General features: G+C 30.9%; 4 protein-coding genes across 5 annotated transcripts; 1 reads left to right on the top strand and 3 right to left on the bottom strand.

Annotated features, from left to right (window-relative positions):
• Positions 1–1,379: 1,379 nt before the first annotated feature.
• LOC107071869 (uncharacterized) lies at positions 1,380–15,500 on the bottom strand. The gene is given in 12 exon segments (XM_015331268.2): positions 1,380–3,285; positions 5,035–5,351; positions 5,453–5,573; positions 5,775–8,297; positions 8,459–8,839; positions 8,941–9,417; positions 9,420–11,855; positions 11,937–12,153; positions 12,485–12,651; positions 12,826–12,954; positions 13,107–13,236; positions 15,265–15,500. Coding segments are annotated over 11 exon segments (6,834 nt in total). The 5' UTR covers positions 13,114–13,236; positions 15,265–15,500; the 3' UTR covers positions 1,380–3,226.
• A 673-nt stretch (positions 15,501–16,173) lies between these two features.
• Positions 16,174–17,107, bottom strand: cype (cytochrome c oxidase subunit cyclope). The gene is made up of 3 exons (XM_089174893.1): positions 16,954–17,107; positions 16,452–16,621; positions 16,174–16,349 (listed from the first exon to the last, which is right to left on the bottom strand). Exons 2-3 carry the CDS (start codon positions 16,619–16,621, stop codon positions 16,262–16,264), a joined length of 258 nt encoding a protein of 85 aa, XP_089031019.1. The 5' UTR covers positions 16,954–17,107; the 3' UTR covers positions 16,174–16,261.
• On the bottom strand, positions 16,452–18,471 carry LOC107071871 (leucine-rich repeat-containing protein 51). 2 transcript variants are annotated; one of them, XM_015331272.2, is made up of 3 exons: positions 18,204–18,443; positions 17,608–18,091; positions 16,452–16,621 (listed from the first exon to the last, which is right to left on the bottom strand). In XM_015331272.2, the coding sequence occupies exons 1-2, from the start codon at positions 18,319–18,321 to the stop codon at positions 17,610–17,612; spliced, it is 600 nt and encodes a 199-aa protein (XP_015186758.1). In that variant the 5' UTR covers positions 18,322–18,443; the 3' UTR covers positions 16,452–16,621; positions 17,608–17,609. The 2 variants fall into 2 exon arrangements, 1 of the variants encoding a protein (XP_015186758.1); XR_016177395.1 differs by lacking the exon at positions 16,452–16,621 and adding an exon at positions 16,968–17,197 and having other exon boundaries at positions 17,533–18,091; positions 18,204–18,471.
• A 264-nt stretch (positions 18,472–18,735) lies between these two features.
• On the top strand, positions 18,736–20,035 carry borr (borealin-related). The gene has a single exon (XM_015331274.2). It carries the CDS (start codon positions 18,895–18,897, stop codon positions 19,780–19,782), a length of 888 nt encoding a protein of 295 aa, XP_015186760.1. The 5' UTR covers positions 18,736–18,894; the 3' UTR covers positions 19,783–20,035.
• The last annotated feature ends 157 nt before the right edge of the window (positions 20,036–20,192 follow it).

The following is a 20,192-nucleotide window of genomic DNA, read 5'->3' as shown; positions in this document are numbered from 1 at the left end:
ATCATTATGTACATATTTATTATTTATTTATTTATTATTATTATTATTATTTTTCATTTCCCATCCAAAATAAGCATATGCTACTATATACAATATAAGTTTCAAATATATCTGTTGAAATATAAATTCCAATAAACATGCAGCATTTTTAACTAAATAAATTAAACTAATGTTGAGAATAGGAAGAAATTATATTAAAATAAAATTTGATTTCATTATCATATCATCACCAGCGTATCAGCAATTGTGATTAATTTCTTCATTTTTTTTGTTCTCTTTTTCTTTTTACGGATAAAATCAAATTCAATAATTAATATCTCGCGATAATAAAATAAATATTTAACAAAACATATTGCCGAGTAGTCATCGAACTCTTTTAAAGCAATTTCAGTAAAAGATTGTGAATTCATTTGTCCGAAGACTAGAAATTATTAGGTGTCCATGCGTTTATAAAAATAATAAAAGTATTTTCAACGTTTTACTCTATTTTAATTTTTTAACGTTAGAGATTAAAATGATATTATTTAAATGATAAACTTAAGAATGTTTGCATTTAAAAGAATGTATTAAAAAATGATTTCATTATAAAAAAAAAGTAATATTTAAAAATTGTATTTAAAATATTATTATATTACAATTTAATCTAAAAAAAAAAAGAAAAAAAAACATTATGATAAAATATATTAAAACAAAAATTAATATCCAATTGAGAATAGATTAATTTTCAATTAAAAGAAAGAATGATTTAAGGAATTGTGGAGCGATGACTACTGCTGGTATTACTTAAAATTCAAATTCTCAACCATTAATTTATATTTATACAATATAAAACTAGATTATCTGATCACGAAAACAATGTATGTAACATAAATGACATATACACATATTACATTATATTATGTATATACGCTTATGTTTATTATATCATAAGTATTGGCGAAATAGAGGGTGACGATACTATAACAAAGTTTTAATAAAATGATAGCGCGCGAAGAAGAATTAATGAATAAAAATGACAATGAGAGATGTTGTTGCACGATTTTTTCTTTTTATAATTATCACTAAAAATTATCACTAATTTATTACTAATTTATTACTAATTTATTTATTTATTTTTTTTGTTTTTGTTTAATAAAAATTTAAACAGTTCCTATAATATATATATATATATATATATTATATGTATATATATATATATATACAAAGTGAGAGGTGCTTTGTTTATCTTTACAAGAAATTATTTACAAAATATATTCATTCATATATTACCTATCAAATTAACATTGTATTAATAGTTTTTTTGTTTTTTTTATTTTTTTGTTTATACCTTAAATCTTATCATTTTCATATTTTTTATGCATGGTTTTTTTTTATGTATGTATGTATGTATGTATGTATGTATGTATGTATGTATGTATGTATGTATGTATGTATGTATGTATGTATGTATGTATGTTGTATATAATCCCAACGATCCGCATATTTTCATAAATAAAATAAGTCATTTTTAATAATAGCCTTATACCCCTGTGTATATTTTTTTTTTTCATTTTGTTTTGTTTTCTTTTCTTTTGTTTTGCAATATTATGACTACCGACGAGCATTTCACTGAAAGACCAATGCTCATTAATTTAAAAAATGAAAATTGTGTAGTTAATATATTGAAAAAATCTAGCATAGGCATTAACTTAAGTTCTACAATAACAACAACAAAATTTGTTAAAATCAACCGCCATTAATAATCTATGTATAATCGATAAAGCATAATACTTAACTTAACGTGTTTATAATAATATTCATTTTCAAAAGTGTCATTTTTTATTTGTGGAGTAACTTGAAAATCAGTTATAAATATATACAAAGGATTTTTCTATGAGCTCCATCATTTTTTTCAAATATATCAATTATTTAATATATCCAAGATTTATTATTATATTCACGAATCAATATTATAAATGAGTATAACGAATACTATCTTTGTATGCATGCATATTTCTCCGAATATGTACAAAATGAGAAATTAAAGAACAAAAAAAATTAATTAAAATAAAAAATAAATAAATGACTACAAATATTTTAACATTTTTTAAATAATGTCTATCAGTGAAGTAATCGTCGGAGTAGCGACCCAAGCCCACCATTTAATGAAATTTATATCTGCAGGAATAATGTGTGTGTTTTATATAATCTTACGGCAGTACAGTCGGATTTTCATGTTTGACCTAAAATATTTGATCTTTCTTTTACCACTATTTAAATATTCCCATGAATAAGAAATAAAAATGATACGAGAAGAATAATAAAGAGATAAAGATAAAAATATTATTAATAAAGGAGCAGATTATTTATACACTCTTTCAATTGATGTAAAAAGAAATTCTTGCACAACAATATCTTGTTTGGATATATTCCATGAAAAAACGTCTAAGTATATATATTTTATTATATATATATATATGTATGTATAATATTATAATGCTGTAAATATTGACCTCAAACACGAAAATTGAACTTGACCGAATTGCACATATACATATATATATAATAATGCGACCTCCGTTCTAATAAATGAATAATAATAACTTGTAATTGGTAAAAGAAAGTTACACAATGACTCGGCAGTTATAAATCCAGTTTAGTTACTTAGATCGAAAATACGAGAGAAAGAGACGTTGAACAGATTCTGAGTAACTAAACTGTTGTTGCTGTTTATAGGAGTAAATCCGCAAGAGAGATAAATGCTGGACGGTGAAAAAAAAAGTAGATAAAATATCTCATTTTCTTCCCACATGTTATATTTTTCACGATTTCTTCATTTACGATTAGAAAAATTCTTAGAGATTTAAGGAAAGTAACATCTAGTAACAAACACATTGTTCAATACAAACTTGTTCCTTCTTGTTATATATCATTAAAAGGAAACTCGATAACTTTGTACAGAGTATAGAAAAAAAAAATCTATCATTCGTAATATTTATTTGTAATATTAGACAAATTGATATTTTTTGTTTGTTTTGTTTTTTTACACCGTCCAGCGTTTCATTTGCTGCTATAAAAACCTCCAAACATATACAGCAATGTTTGTGCGCTATCGACACATACACATTCACCAGGTGGGGTCCAGCCACACGGCGATCAAATAACCATTTATAACAGATAGATAATCAGACGGATAGGCCTTGACAAGTGACGGTAGCTAATCACTGTCAAGGTCACTTCCCGAGGGTCATTTGTTTTCTCGGGATATTCGCCTCCGTTTCGCCTGTTCTGCTGCCTCAGCCGTTACTAAAACAATGTTCCCGCTGTACGAGGTGTTTTCAATTAAAACGGTATAGGGAATAATATGTATAGCTTCATTTATATTCAAATTAATTTCATACTTTTTAACACGTTGACCGCCATGTCAGCCATGTATGGCCGACGCTTTTTTTTAGTGCTTACAAGGTACTGGGTCTACAAGTAAGTTTCCAGCGTTTTTTCATAAAATTTGAGGGTTCATTCTGAAAAAATGATTATATATTTTTTATTCGAAATATTGTCCATCAAAAGATATAATTTTTTCCCATCTTTCTGGCAATTTGTGAATTCCGGACCAAAATAAGTTCTCGTCTTTTGAGCCCAAGAACGTATTAAGCTAATTTTTGATTCCCTTTACTGAAGTGAAGCGCATTCCGGTAAGAGCGTTCTGCATCGACCGAAACAAGTAGGTAGTTGGATGGCGCCAAATCTGGACTATAAGACGGGTGATGCAGAATTTCCCATCCACTATTATCCAAGTAGTTTTTGACCGAAGCAGCAACATGTGGCCGAGCGTTGTCGTGGTGAAAAATTACGGACTCGTGCCTGGTCTGATATTCTGGCCGTTTTTCCGCCAATGCCCGTTTCAAACAAATTAGTTGGGTTCGATACAATGGTTCTTTGATGGTTTGACCACTCGAAAGCAGTTCGTAATATATGACACCCTTCTGATCCCACCATATACAGAGCATGACCTTATTCATGTGAATATTTCGCTTCGGCGTCGATTTGACCGGCTCGCCAGGCTTTGCATATGTTTTTTTGCGTTTAGGATTATCATAATAGATCCACTTTTTGTCACCAGTGACACTACGATGCAGAAACGACTTTTTTTATGCCGCTGCAGCAACATTTCTGACATGCAAAATCGCCGTTCGATATCTCTCGGCTTCAACTCGTACGGCACAAAATTTCCAACTTTTTGGATGAATCCTAAAGCTTTCAGGCGCAGGAAAATGACTTGTTGTGTGACGCCCAATGATGCAGCAAGCTCTTCTTGAATTTGACACAGATCCTCATCCAGCAAAATCTCCAATTCCTCGTTTTCAAAATTTTTCGGCTTTCCGGAGCGCTCCTTGTCTTCAACGTCAAAATCACTGATTTTGAACCGTTTGAACCACTCACGACACGTCGATTCACCAATACATTCCGCCCCATAAGTTTCCAGAAGCAAACGATAGACCTCAGCTGCACTTTTCTTCATATTAAAGGATAGAAGCAGCGCTTCCCGCAAATGACGCTTATTTGGCACATAACTTGCCATGTTTTTGCTTCATAAAATATACGACACCGATAGAAATGCGCAAATATGATGATGCAATGTTGTTAACATTTCTGCCCGGAATCTACTCGTGACACCATCTATTAAACAACGCTGGAAACTTACTTGTAGACCCAATATATTAGTAAATATTTCGAATGATTTCCATTCAAGAAAGATTATTCTCTCCATAGAATAAAAATTTCTTTCTAAATGTAATATTTTATTACAATAAGTAACTATTGACATTATTGTGTAGCGTAGTATAACAGCGCGCGCCGGCCTCACGGGGATTTTCTTGAAAACTAGCGCGTGGCGGTCAACGTGTTAAATCGTAATATATCAAAAATATATTATACGTAAATAAATAAAACAAAGAAAAAATTAGAGATATATTATTTGAAATGTATATAATATTGAAAAATGAATAAATATATTATGATTGAATTTTGAAACAAACATTATTGTATACATACCAGCTCCACTTCGAGTTTTTCTTCTATTTACATCTTCCGTAGATCTAGATGCACCTCTTGTATTGCTTGCCGGCGTTGCTAATGGTGAAGATGTATTCTGTCGAACTGATCGTCTAGTAGTGACTTCTCCAACTGATTCGTTACTTGACACTGAAGTACCGCGTAGCCTTTCTTTTCCAGCATTTACTGCTGTCGGTGTACTCGGTTGTTTGGTTGTTAATAAACGGCCTTCTCTTTGCACTCTATTACTGGCATTGAAATTTGATATATTACTAGAATTAATTGGACTGCCAGAAACAGTTGTAGTTGAATTTGTTCTAGAATGATAACAATTCATTTACATGGAATACTTCTCGTTAAGTGCGGCTAATTCAAGTTTACATTACGCTGCACGTAATCACATAGCAGTATTGCTTACTTTTGATCTTTAGACTTTGGAGAAGCAGCGGATGTTTCATCTGACAATCTCATTCTTGCTTTTCCTACAGATTCAATCAATGGTTCATCGTCAGAAGAATCTACTTCTACCACAATGGGACCTAAAAATATAAAATTATCAGATCGATTAGACGCAATTAGCGAATAAATCTAATCGATGAACTTTTTTATATTTATTATTGATAGACAAGGACAACTGACAACTAGAAATATTTCTGTTTTTGGCAGTCTTTTAAGAGTATTGTAATAATTCATTATAAAAAAAGAAAGAAAAGGAAACAATATATATATAGTAAACACACCTCTTTTAGTTTTAGCCAGTATGTTGAATCCCTTTTTGGGTTCTTCTTTGCCAGGTATTTGCTTTTTGACGTTTCCAGTTTCGTCCAGACCCATACAAGCCTTAATGAGCTCCGCAGCATTTTCCGAACATTTTCGTTTTCCTGGTCGTGGTTGGGGATCATCGGCTGTGCTCGATGCTACAGAACTTTCACTTTCCTGTCTTTTTCTTTTTCCTACTTTCATAGTTGTTGTATTAGGAGATAACTTAGATGATCCCAATTTAGGACTAGCCTTTGCATAAGGCGATATACTACGTCTTTCTTCAACCTTATTAGGACCGTGCGGGCTGCTTTTTGGAGTTTTAGCAATATCCGGACTGTTTAATTTTTGCGATCTGGTTCTCAATGATCTTTTTTCATTACTTTCGCTTGGAATTTCTATTAAAAGTTGTTCTAGCAAAGATTTAGGTGGTCTTTTGATGTAATCATCCGAATTATTGGAGTTTAATCTTTCTACAAAATGTGTTTCATCGTTGTCTTCGATGCATATGACATCCTGTCGACCTTCCAACTCCTGTTTTCTTCTACGTTTCCTTTTGACATGCTCTACATCGGTGGTATCTACTTCGAGATTTTGTGCTGCTGGGCTTGGAGTTTCGTCTCTTTGTAAAACAACCGGATTGGAATATGTATACAATGGCGGTGTAATCCTAATTGGCTGTGGATCCTCGCCAAGAGGTGACTGGATACTTAGATTTTCGCAGGCCTCGTTAGCAAGTTTCTTAACCAAATCATCTGTAACTTTTTGAAGATTCATTGAAGGTTCCCTGACTGAAATTTGTTGAGGAGTTTGTACATTAGATTTTTGGTTTTGATCGGTACACGATTCTACTTGAACGGCGGAGCCTGTGTTCAATGATACATTACTTTTGGAATTATCTGATTGATCAACTTGCCTTGTGTCGTCCACTTTAACATTGATTACAGGCTCTGCTTTGATTTCCGGACTGCGACTCTGATTATTTGGACATGTATTATCTGCCACTGTGTTAGCTTTATTTGTAACCATACTATCGAGGAGTTTGTCTGTTTTAACTTTACTATATGTAACATGATTTTGAATTAGAGGCACACCATTATTATTCTGTCCATGAGGTTCTTCACTTAATCTAATTGCACTGTCACTTTCCGCTACCATTTTTTTTACACTATCATCAAGTTTATCTTCCGCAGCTCTTAACACTTCCTGTTTAGAGTTTGCCGTACCCTGCTCGTTTTGGTTAATAGTACCTTCTAATTTACCGCTACAATTTTCTGTATCAGAAAAATTGCTTATTTGTTGATGCGCGCATTGTAATAAATTATCACTATCCATTCCACTGCTTACAGTAGTGGTCACGACAGTCACTGATCCTGTCACTAGTGGATTAGAAACACTTTTTTTTAGTTCAGTTATTTCTAAACTAGCAACCAAGTCACCACTAGTTCTTGAAGTTGATATCATTAGTGTCTTTTCACTAGGTACATTCTTACCATCTTCTTCACTAGAATGTGATACATTGCAATTAAGGTGATTTTCGAGATAACTTGCAACAGACACAGGACTTAATCTTTGCGGGGCATTGGACTTAAGAAGTTCCACGTGGGTATTTGAACACATATCACTACTATTAGTTGAGGAAGGCACGTTCTTATTGGTGGTTGGCAGGGATGGTTCCCCTTGAATAACACTTTTAGTGCTACTTTGTGTCACTGCTTCTGTCACTGGCCTATGTAAAGGTGATTCCCCCTGATTAGGTGATTTCTCTGAAAGAGCATCCATAGATTCTATTCCCGAATCTTCCCCACCTCCTCCACTACCAACTCTTTCTACGTTAGCGTCCACACCAATTCCAATAGGAACTGTTGTATTCTCTAATAACTTTTGCTTTACTTTAGCTTCAGTTACATTAATTTCCCCGATTGGTAATGTTGGCTTTCCAGTAACTAAATCATTGCTTTGAGGTCTGGGAACTTGGTCCACTGTGTTGCTGATTATTGAACTTTGTGATGTTTTTAATAAACTTATCCTTTGCGAATTATCCAATTTATTATCAATTACAGTTCTTTCAGCTTGTTTTATTATGTGATTTTGAGTTACTTTTTTGTTATTAAAATGCTCTATCTTGTGCCTGTTAATAGTAGCATTAGTGTCATTCTTAATATTCACATGATTTTTCAATTTCTGTCCAAGACTTTGATTTTTCGTTAAAACATTAGCATTCAATTTGCAATTGTCAATGTCTGGTTTATTTTTAACCATTGTACTTCTGTTTGCAGACTGTTGAGAAGAACATTTAGATGCCGCATCTGTGTGTACAGACACTTTAGCTTCGGTATTGCTCGACGCATTAGAATCACTTTGCATTATTACGTTTTTTGTTTTTAAACTTTGTGTTTCATTTTCATAAGGTACATTGGTAACATTCTTGATACTTAAAAGAGTGTTCGATGAAGAAGATTCAGAAGCAACCTTTTGACTGGTAGCCTCTGTAATATGACATTCTGTAAATCAATTACAAAATGATTTTTGAGAGTCTTTGGATTTTACAAAAGGTATTATAAGACCTGCTTTTAATAATGTAAACAAACAAAAAAACAAAAATAAAAAAAGTTAAAAATAAAATATAATGTATTTGGCATTTATAATAATGTTTAAAATTTACCTGCTGAATGCAAATCTTTTTCATCCATTAAACTTAAACGCCTTCTTTTCTCTTGATTAATTAAATCGCTTCTTACACCATTTATTTCCGTCAATCTAGAATTCACTGAGCTCAATGGATTGTTCTTTTCCACGGCTGACCTGTTTATGTCGCTGTCGCTGGTTCTCCTAATTTCTCCGACTTTTTTGACAGTTGTGAAATCGGTCCCTGTTAAAAGTGCATCAGACTTTCGTATCACTTGATTGGAATCACCTTTATAACCGAGTTTTCTCCACTTGGCTTGATTATCTAAAATTCTACCACCCGACAATAAATTTTGTTCTCTATGCATACCATCTCCAGATTCTGATTTCCTCTTGTTATCTCTTCTTTTGGTTTTACCTAAAAAAAAAAAAAAAAAAAAAACAAAAGAAAAGTTTCAATACATTATTATATATATGTTTTAAAATATTACTTAAGATATTACTCTTTTATTATCTTACCTCCCCCTATTTTGTGTTCATGTGTATGATTTTGTACATCGACTTCCATTTGATTTTTCGTTATGTTTTGTTGCGGCGTATTTAAAGGTTGATTTAAAATAGGAGATTTATGTTTAGATGGAGATGGAATTCTACTGTTAAGAGGTATATCATCTACGTCATTATTTTTACTCGAACTTGGTTTGATCAGAGCACCTTGCAGCCTTATAGAATCTACTGACATTTCTTGTTTAAAGGCATTAGGTTTGACGACAGTTTGAAGAATATTATTAACTTTATTAATGGTACTGGCGCTATTGATCATCGCTGAATTTGATAGGGGTAGTTTGGAAGCAGAGGCAGTACCTATAATCATGCTCAGAGATGATTTTTTTTGCAACAATTTGTTCCCGTCTATACATTCTTTCATTTTTTTCAATTTTCCTTTCCTCTTTACACTAGCTATGTCAGTTTCACCATCTTTCAAAGACTTTTTTCTTTTTTCTTAATTTGTACTACAGCAGCATTACGTCCTCTTAAAGAAATGTGTAAGGGAGGCACTCGTGGTTCATCACCAGTCCCTGAGCTAGATATACCCGTGGTAAACATTTTGTTTACCGATTTATCAACTTTTCTAACAGGTGGTGTGTTTACAAATGATACATCAACTTTATACGCTTGGGTAACTGGTTCTGATTTTTCTAACTTTAAACGAAGTTTAATCTTCTCTCCGGGCATCGGACTGTGAGCAGAATCTCTGGTAGATTTTATTCTGCTATGCTTTAAACTTCCTTCGCTGGCTGTAGATTTAACCGTCGTTTCGGAGTCTGATTGATCTGTATTGGTCGTGGTATCGTTTCTTCTTGAAAAATTACTGTCTGCATCGTCGTCGGAAAAGATAGAGTTAGATCTATCATTTGAAGGGGATGGAAATGGAAAGAAATCATCTTGATTATCAACTGCGCTTTCTGGTTCCGAATCAGAGCTCTCACTAGGCATCGGTTCTAAATGACCTGTCAAAGGATTTATAAGAAATTGCCGTATTTTTCCAGTTGACGTATACTCTGGCTCTGGTGTCTCCTCCTCAGGTTTTGGGGACTCTGACGTTTCCACTTTATTTGTGGTAGCAGTCGCAGTAGTCGTAGGAGTATGATTCATAGTAGAGCCACACTGAGAAAAGGCACCTGGAACCTGATTAGAGACTGCGAGCCTTGTTGTATTAACTTGAGCACCCTGTGGAATGGAACTATTTTGTGCATTCCATGTAGGTCCATTAGCATTGCTGATACAGGTCTGATAATTTCTACTGAGAATGTTTTGACTTTGCCCATAACGAAAGTCTGTTGTTGCACTTGTATTGACATTTATATTTTTCAATTGATTGTGATGTAATTGCTGTTGTACGTTCAATGTCTGACTTTGCTGTGTTAAATGAGGTTGTTGTGGTATTGGTTGCCGTGGATATGGTGGAGGAGTTTGTTGACGTTGATTACTTAAGTAACTTAGCCTTTGTTGGGATACATTCAATGTTACCGTTGGATGTTGTAGAACTTGTTGCTGTTGTAGAACTGGTTGATTAGGTAAAGATGTTGATTGCAATGGAACATTAGTACTTTGCTGTTGCAACAATGCTTGTTGCGTTGTAGGTCCTTGCTGAGTTACCAATTGTGATGTAGTTATGTTTTGTTGGCTTAATTGTTGCTGCTGAGCTAAGAGTTGATGATGTTGCTGTTGTTGTTGTTGTTGTTGTTGTTGTTGCTGTTGTTGTTGTTGTTGCTGCTGCTGCTGTTGTTGTTGTTGTTGTTGTTGCTGCTGTTGTTGCTGCTGTTGTTGTTGCTGCTGCTGCTGTTGCTGTTGATGTTGGAGTAATAATTGCCGCTGTTGTAAAGGTGTTCTAACTTGTCCATTCACCGAATGCCTAGCAGGAAGTTGACTCTGTATTTGCATTTGTGAAGGCCTGTATGTCAATTCTTGTCTGATAGGAAACTTTTGCTGTATTTGTACTGGGGTATGTATTGGTGGTGTTTGTTGCTGTATCTGTTGTATCTGTCCAACAACTGGCACTTGATGAACAGTTTGAGGTGTCATTATATTTTGACTGCTACTGCCAACTATATTAACCGTATGTTGCTGAGGAATCGACGATGGTTGGTTTGCATTGACAGCAGCAAATGCAGAAGATGGTGAATTTTGAGATATATCCGCAATAATGGCTGATCCTCCAATCAGATCTTCTGTCCTTAACGAATCTAAATTCGGTGGCGATTCACTTTGTACAGTTAGTTCTTTTCTTCTAACAGTTGGCTTCTTCGTAGGTCTCATACGATTTGCTAATCCTGAGTTATCAACAACAGCTGGTGGCAACATTTTCTGACCAGGTATCACATTATTTGAATGTGAGGTAGCATCATTTTGCAGAAGATTCACAAGTAATGGACTTGATAAAGCAACTTGATTACCACTACCATTAGAATTTCCTGTTAAATGATTACCATTGTTTGGTGACAGACTAGATGTTGTGGTAATCGGTGATTTATACTGAGTCGTCAATTGTCCAACTGTAACTACAGTTTGCGTAGTTGTATGACCGCTTGACAAGGCTGTGACTGCTGCCAAATTATCTTGTATTGGATAAGGCGGCGGTGGCTGTGTATGTTGCTTAAACTGAATTGTATTTTTTATTGTTGTTGCTTGTGATTCTCTACTATGTATTGCTTGAGCAGCATGCGTCATGCTGGCAAACGGGAATGGACCATTATAATTATTTCTGGATGAAGCAATAGAATTAGTGACCGGTTGGTTGCCAGAAGTACCAACGCCATTACTACCAGCCGTTGACGGCACAGGTTTTGCAAGAAAAGGTGGGATAGGATCACAGTCTGTCGGTGCCACAACATTTGGAGAACGAAATTGAGGAGCTTTCTCTGACGATGTACCTGAAATGTTATACAAAAAACAATAATGAAATATATATATATATTTTTTAAATATATTTATGTAATATTAAACAAACGTACTAGCTGCTATTATTTGAGCAACATTTCGTAACGCGGAAGATATTGTTGATGTATTGCTTGGACCAGGTAAAGCTATAGTAGGATCATTGTCAGCAGTAACTGAACTATTTGTAGATTCATTCTGAGATTTATTTCCAGTATCCTGCGAAGATCCTGAACGTAAGACAATTTCTTGTGCCTCGCCTCCAAATCGACTTGCTATCCTTAAAGATATAACCTAGAAATACATATAGGATGGTTGTATATTTTGGTGTATAGGATGGTTCAAAGCCAAGCATTCTGTAGGACCAAGTCACTGTTGTAATAGTCGTTTGAAATTACCAGCTCACATATATCACTATATCACACACTAATATCACATATATGAAACTTTTGGTCAAACGCACATATGAGTTCCTAACCCCAATTATGTAGAACGCATATATATGGCTATAGTCCACAAAAAGTTAATTACTTTATTAATTTTGCAATGAAAAAACTTGTATTACTGTTAATGTACCCTATTTTATTCAATAATATTATTAAAATCTATAAAACAATAAATATACCTGGTCTCCTTCAACCTGTACAGAAAGAATTCCAAGTTGAGTAAGCGTTGAAGAACCTTGCGCTGCTAGTTCTCTTAACCGCAATGCAGCTTCTCTTGGTATGGAAAATGTAACCCTGACAGAATTCCATGGTTCTACTTTGTTAACTTTTAGACCATCTCCTTTCTCTGCAAATGATAAATAATTGTTCTTTTAAGTATAAATAATTATTTTACATGATAAAAATAATTTTACTATTATATCATATCAAAAACTTATTTACAAATTATAAAATTACAACATGTAAATCTTCTTTAAGAAAAATCTTAAATAATAGTTTTCAATAGTTTCATGGTACAAACCTTTACAAAGTAGAGATTTAAGACGGTCAACGATGGTTTTAAATTTATGTGGAAATTCTGGATCACCAAGGTCACCCTCACAAGTTACCACCGTCTCAATGAGGTCACCATCACTATCTGCCGCCATGACTGTATTATATAATTTTTATTATTTATTTAATGAACAAATTCTTATCCACATTCTTAATTTAATATATATGTTAATAATGAATTTTATTAAGAAAATAAATAAATATTAAACGATTTTGATTTTAGTATTACCAAAACAAAGGAATACATACCAATCATAAATCACATAACTACCCAGGTAAACACCTCTGGGTACAAAGACAATAAATTTGTGATGAGATGTTTCTTCGTCGGTTGTAAACCGACAACTCCGAACCACTCCAGCACTAATGCACTTGCTTACTGTTTACAAAAAGAAAAAAGAATAAGAGTCAAAAATGATGATTAAAGTTCAATAAATAAGAAATATTATGCATACATTTAACTACTATAATATTACAGTCTTATTTCATTCAAAATATTTATATGGAATTAAAAGGTCGAAAAAGAAAGATTAGAAAAAATATAATAATAACGACCATATTTATAACTTCCCATAATCATATATAGTATAAATATTAAGCATATTATTAAATAGAAGATATATAATATAATAATGTTAATATAGTTAAAATAACCTAAAATATCTCTATTCATGTGTGCTTTATGTGTACGTATCATATATGATGAATTAATTGGAAGAAATAATAACACATATTGAAGAAATAAACAGATTAAAATTAACAAAATTAAAATAAAATATATACAACTTTAAATATGTACAATATACCTTGTAAGCTTTCATATATTAATATCTAGTATTTATTAAATCTTTGAATATGGAATACATTTTAGCTAGTATGAGTTCCATTGGTTATACTAATTGTTAACAATAAATTATAATCGTTATTTTTTACAAATAAAACAATCTAATAAAATTGTTTGTTTTTTTCTAGTATAATTTTAATTTAACCAAATTCGAAACAATTATTAATACACAAACCACCAATTGCTTCATTTGTATTTGAATTAACATACACATATTACACTTATCCATAATCCATGTTAATCATTTTAAACAAACATATATATATGCATCTTTGCATCATTCAAAATATTAATAATATTACAAATATTGCTTTTTTTTATTATTATTATCACATATCAATGATTTTTTTAAATATAAATTTAAGACATGTTCTTTAGATAATTTATAAAAATCTATGAAATATTTTCATCCGCGTGCACATCAATTGTAAACACACACACACACACAATAATTGTATAAAAATAAAAAAAAATAAGTTTCTAACTATCATATATTTTACTTTTCATATCAATTATTGTTTTTTTTTTCTAAAAAGACTCAACCATATTTTATACGTTAAATATATGCAATATTTTGTGAGGGGAGGGGCAGTGGGTGGGAGGAAGGGAGATGGGGAGAGGGAGGGACAAACGAAAATAAACAATAGGATAAAACAACAAACATACGATACTCGAAATGTAACCTTATTAATTTAAAAGATTATAATATAAATAATACCGATATCCTTTAACGCGATCGTTGATTCGTAATGTTTATATGAACGAGAGATAGTGCTAGTCATAAACAAAATGCTAGGGATAAATATGACTAGGTTATAATTCGTCTATTATTTTATAAAGAATTAAATATAATTATAATGAGAAAATATGAAAATTTTATCAAAACGATTATAATATTTATTCTTTAAATCGATTGACACGGTGCAACGACGAGATAACATATTAAAAGAAAAAAGGAAATGAGAAGAAAGAAAAAAAAATAAAACGAAAAAAAGAAAAGGAAAGAAAGGAAATAAAAATGGGGAAAACTAAAAAAAAATAACACGAAAGAAAGAAATAAAGAAAGAAAAGAAAAGAAAGAAAGAAAGAAAACAGTCTCACCATTTATGAACGGCAATTAAAATCTTTTAGGCCACTAGACAGGGGCACACGATTTTTATATAAGCAAAAATAGGTTATAGAATATTTAAATAGTACTAAGCGGCAAATTCAATGTATTTAGTTGATCTAAATAATGTAAGTATGTAAAAAAATAAAAGGCCTATCGAGAAATTCCATAATGATTTTTGACGAAATAAGGCACCCAGACCATTGGATATCGGGGGGCCACCATTTTGTCCGTCGGGGGAGGTGTACGTGAAGTGGGCTCGAGCATGTTGAGATAGACCGTCAAAAGATCCGGAAAATTTTTATTTGACGAATGTTTAATGCGTATCATTATTATGTTCGCTTACCAAATAAAATTAGATTCAATGGAAGGTTTATAGGAAACACATAAGCTGATTTTAGTCCTCACATACTATGAATTGATACCGTATGAACACAGGAAAATTTTAACGTTACCCCATTTCTTTCCAATTTCGTGTGGGATTTCTCTCGTCCAAATCGTACGGAGACACACCACTAAAGCACTTATCTTAACCTAAAATACACCGCGCGTATCTTATTCCACTTTCTGCACAATGCGCGCGGCGAAGATTGAGAAAAAACTTGACATAATCGGTAATATAAAGGGACAAGTCATAAAACGCCATGAACAATAACAAGGAGCCGCCATTTGCAATGCGAACAATTGACATGCGCAAATCAATCGCGCAGGGCATGCTGGGTAATTTTGCGGCGCCATCTTACTAATTATTTTAACATCAGAGTTTCTTTAACCCCTCATACCAATGTTTAGAATTATTATTCAATATTCACGAAAAATATTTATCAACGAATCTTAACCTAAGTTTATGAATATTTTTTTTACAAATTAATTATATTTTTACATAGGTGCGTTTATTGCATCTTTTAATCTTTGTTTAACAAAAATCCTCTTTTAACTTTTTTTTTCATATTTTAATATTTTCTTATATTACTTATTATTACTATCAGTATATCAAAATATCGGTGCATTACTACACTTACCATCAATCTTATTCAACGAAACATTATTTTTTTAACGTATTTCAATATCTTTCTTTTTTTTTCTCTCTAAACAGTAGAATTATATATATCTTGAGACTGCAAAAATTTATGTATATATAACAATATGTCTTAACAATATTTTAAATAAATTTATGTTTTTATGAAAATTATCTTTTAAACCTTAAATAACCTCTTATAATATTTAGAAGCATATAAAACAATCTTAATTCATAAACAAAATATAACATTACAAATATTAATGAAAACCTTGTATTTCTATACGATCATATAGAAATAACAAATTTGATTTAATGTAAAAGTTTAATGTATTATAGACATGTGTATATAACAGATGTATATTTTATTTAAATTAATTTATATTTATATGAATACGGTTTACTATGACGAACTATGTACATTATTCAAATAATTACTCATAAACTATATGAGTATCTCCACAGGACTGCATATAACCGGATTCGCACATACGTTTGAGACTTGCTTCTGGATCGTACGTTCTGTAAATTAACGTTTGTATAACAATAGGATATAAAATAAAATGAAAATATAAACTTTACAGTATAACAGAAAATTCATAGTATTAAAAATGCTTATATTACTTGTAAAATTCTTCATATTTTTTCTTCCTTGCATCACCAATAAATACTTTGTAGCCTAATGTTGTAAGAGTTGAAGTTACTGTCATACCGATAAAAGCTATTTTCACCTTTCTTAACAGCAAATTACGAAGATTTGGTTTGGGTAATGCTTTTACTTCAGCAGAAGACATCTAAAGAAAAGAAAATTTTTTCTTATAGTCAATGCTTTATTCTATAATCTCAGGAAGGAAAATAAAAACAGTGATAAATCTAAATCACTAAATATATGATTAATTATTTGGTAATCATTTTATTTTATATAATTCAAAATGAAATCACATAAAAAGTTAAAGAAAAATATGATTATTAAAATATAAAATTTGAATATATTTTTCTCTAACGCTTTTTGTTAAAAAATAGACAAATTATTATGTAACTTGTATATAAAATTCTAATCAAAAGCTAATGTTATACAATGTACTTGAATTATTATATATTTCAGACGATATATTAATATACATACTTTGAATAAATATAATAAAATTCACAATAATGAAGGAAACGTAGTAATTTTCTCTATCTAAAGACGTTTATCAGTGACAATCCGAGAAGCTAACTATTTTCAAGAATAGACAACTAGCCATATGATATTTGATAATATAATACACGTTCCTTTAGGTAGTTCGTAATGCCATCTCGTGATTGATCCCAACTTCTTATTGGACCAACCAGAACGCACGTGTTACTCATTGGCCAATGGAAATAAGCTTATGACCAATCAATAAAAATAAGAACCAATCAAAATAAAGTAATCGATATGTTGTGTATAGAAAAAATAAATGTCATGTAATAATAAAAAAATTAATAATTATGGTCCACATTTGGTTTATTAACAATTAATAATCTAATATCATATACTATAATATCAAATTTAATTTAAAAAAATTTTAAATTATATCTCCAAGATCTTCAAGCCTGTACGGCCCTGAGTAAAAGACAAAGAGAGAACATAATAATCTAACGTTGCAGATAAAATTTAATAAATGTATGTTTCTTATAAAATATTATTAGATCAGATAAAAATTAGTATATAAATGCATACGATATCTTATTTCCATTGATTAATTTTTCCACAAATTTATAATACGATACTTTATAAACTATATTAAATATTTACGTTTACAAAGCAGGTTGTATTATTTTAAAAAATCCAGCAGGTACTGGTCGTTTCCTTTCGGACATAGTTATTGGAGAAAAATCTAAATTGATTAATTGTGACATAACGTTAATTATATAACCTCTGTAGTAAGATAAAGTTTCTATTGGATTTCCATGCAACGTTAAGGCTCTCATATTACAGAGTTTTCTTAATTTTAATACGTCATTTATATTAGAAATGTTATTTCCATGTAAATATAGGATCTTCAAATTAGGAAATTTTGTGATGTCTACTCCGATTTCATTGATTGCGTTAAATGAAAGATCTAACCAACTTAAACAAGTTGGATCTTCTAGAACTGCTTTGGTAAAATTCTCAAGTCCTTCCATGGATCTTAATAAATTATTACTCAACCATATTGTACTTGTTGCAAAACGATCTTTGGACGTTCGTATTGGTGCTTTAACAGTTCGTACCGTCTGAGGTTGTTGATTAACTAATTCTTTTAATTAGTTAGTAATGTTATTATTAATATTAATATATATTTATTAAATATTATAAATATAAAATAATTAAGAAAGAAATTGTTATATAGTATCATTAGATTTACATACCATTCAAGTTAGTAGCTTTTTTGAATGAAAAATCCAATGGTCGTGCTATTAACATTTCTTCTCGTTCATTTCTTTTATAATGAGAAGTAAAATGGTTGTTTGCATTTTTGCTATTCATTATACAATAGCAATAAAAATGTAATAATTTATACAATATGAAATTTCAAAATAAGAAATTCTTTATAACAATCGTAAGATTAACATAACATAACGATAATCGATTTAACATCTTTATGCATATGAAATTAGCCAATCATAAACTTTCTAACGAGTAACGTACTTCGTATCGGTGTAGTTTAAATTTAAAATTATAAATGTTGTTGTGAAAGACTAATTAATCAATATGTTAATTAATAATTTGGTAAATTCAATAATTAATTATACAATTTATAATAATTTCGTAAATTTATATTGTAAAATAATCATTATAAATAATTTCAAATATGGTTGAATTTGTTCATATGTTTGCTCGCTAGAGGGCAATACCTCTTATAACCTTACTAATAACATTTCTTTATATATTATTATTTTAAGGGTTGAAACTGCCCATAGCGGTAAACAGAATTTAAACATTGGGTAGAGCCTAATCAATAAAAAAGTGAAGAAAGTTTACTAGATTAAGTTAAGTTATTATTTATAATATAGTTAAATATAGATTCTGTTATTTTCAATATATTAACAATTAGAAAGCATGCCACGCACAAAGCAGATACGTAAATCGAAACAAAACCGAGAATCTACAGAAGAATCAGATTTGTTTCTAAAAGATTTTCAAAAGAAACTGCAACTTAGATTGACTAAATTAGATGCCGAAGCTAAAATGAGTATAGAGAGTTATGAGACTTATCACAATGTTAAACTAGCTGGTATACCAACAGAATTAAAGCAAATCACTTTAGGTGAAATAATTGCCTGGAAAGAAAATGAGAAAGAAAATTGCAACGAAGTAACATCATCTGTAAACGAGCAGTCAATATTCTATGCACCGTCGTCAACTTTGAAAACAAAGAAAACCAAGCGTGCTACAGCTACATCTGATGATGGCTACGTAACAGAAAGTACAACAGGAGGATCTACGTTCCATGTACCACGTACATCTCGTACGTCTCGTGCATCGAGAGCTAAAAAATTAGTTTCTGAAAATAAACCAAGAAGAGTAACTCGTAGTAGTTCCAAAAATCGTCTATGTTCTTATACTGAATTAACGCACAAGTCACAGAAAAAAGATGAATTAGATCTAGAATCGAATAACTTTAAGACACCGGCACCTTCTAAGCTTCTAAAGAACGAATATAATCTTATTACTCCTAAAGTTAAACCAAATACACCTTTGAATGTTCTCAGACGTCCACGCGAAGGAGAAATGGTACTAAGTATGCAAGGCAGTCCATTATTAGTTTCTGCTATCGTTCCAGATAAAACTGCTAATATTAATGTACCTTTGAGTAATGGAAACATTATGTCCTTATTACCCAATGATGGATTACGCATGTCGAATATACCAGATTTAGATCCAGAAACTATGCGTCAACTAGAAACCCTTAAAGACCATATTGAAAAAGTTATTTCATTGAAATAAGTTATAGGTTATAAGCAATGGAATTTGGCATTACAAATATGTAATGTATAGTTATTATTGTATTAACAAACGTCCTAATTTATGGATGGTATAAATTAATAAAGAAGAAAATTTGTTATTATATATGCGTAATACATAAACAAACATGACGACATTGTAATGCATCTTATTTTTATACTATTTTATATATAATATACCTTTTATAACTATACATATATAACTCTAGAAAAATATATTATCTTCTATATACTAATTTTTGTATTATTAATTAAAGTTATGTTATAAGTATGTATTTTATAAGTATATTTATAAATAATTAATAACTGTGGAATAGCTTAGAAATTCTTTTAAATATATTTAATTATTACAAATGTTAATATTTTTATTTTATCTTTTTATGCAGAATTTGT

This window comes from Polistes dominula, unplaced genomic scaffold, assembly GCF_049000335.1.
Source record: "Polistes dominula isolate Pdom_NZ unplaced genomic scaffold, Pdom_raw_medaka contig_78, whole genome shotgun sequence".
NCBI classification, from domain to species: Eukaryota; Metazoa; Arthropoda; class Insecta; order Hymenoptera; family Vespidae; genus Polistes; species Polistes dominula.
This window is presented reverse-complemented; position numbering and strand designations above follow the sequence as displayed.

What these genes read in the sequence shown, in the direction of transcription:
- cype (XM_089174893.1), bottom strand. Translation starts at nt 16,621, where the DNA reads ATGTCTTCTGCTGAAGTAAAAGCATTACCCAAACCAAATCTTCGTAAT. An exon ending in AAATATGAAGAATTTTACAA is followed by an intron (nt 16,350 to 16,451) that starts GTAATATAAGCA and finishes GTTAATTTACAG; the next exon opens with AACGTACGATCCAGAAGCAA.
- borr (XM_015331274.2), top strand. Translation starts at nt 18,895, where the DNA reads ATGCCACGCACAAAGCAGATACGTAAATCGAAACAAAACCGAGAATCT.
- LOC107071871 (XM_015331272.2), bottom strand. Translation starts at nt 18,321, where the DNA reads ATGAATAGCAAAAATGCAAACAACCATTTTACTTCTCATTATAAAAGA. An exon ending in AAAAGCTACTAACTTGAATG is followed by an intron (nt 18,092 to 18,203) that starts GTATGTAAATCT and finishes ACTAATTAAAAG; the next exon opens with AATTAGTTAATCAACAACCT.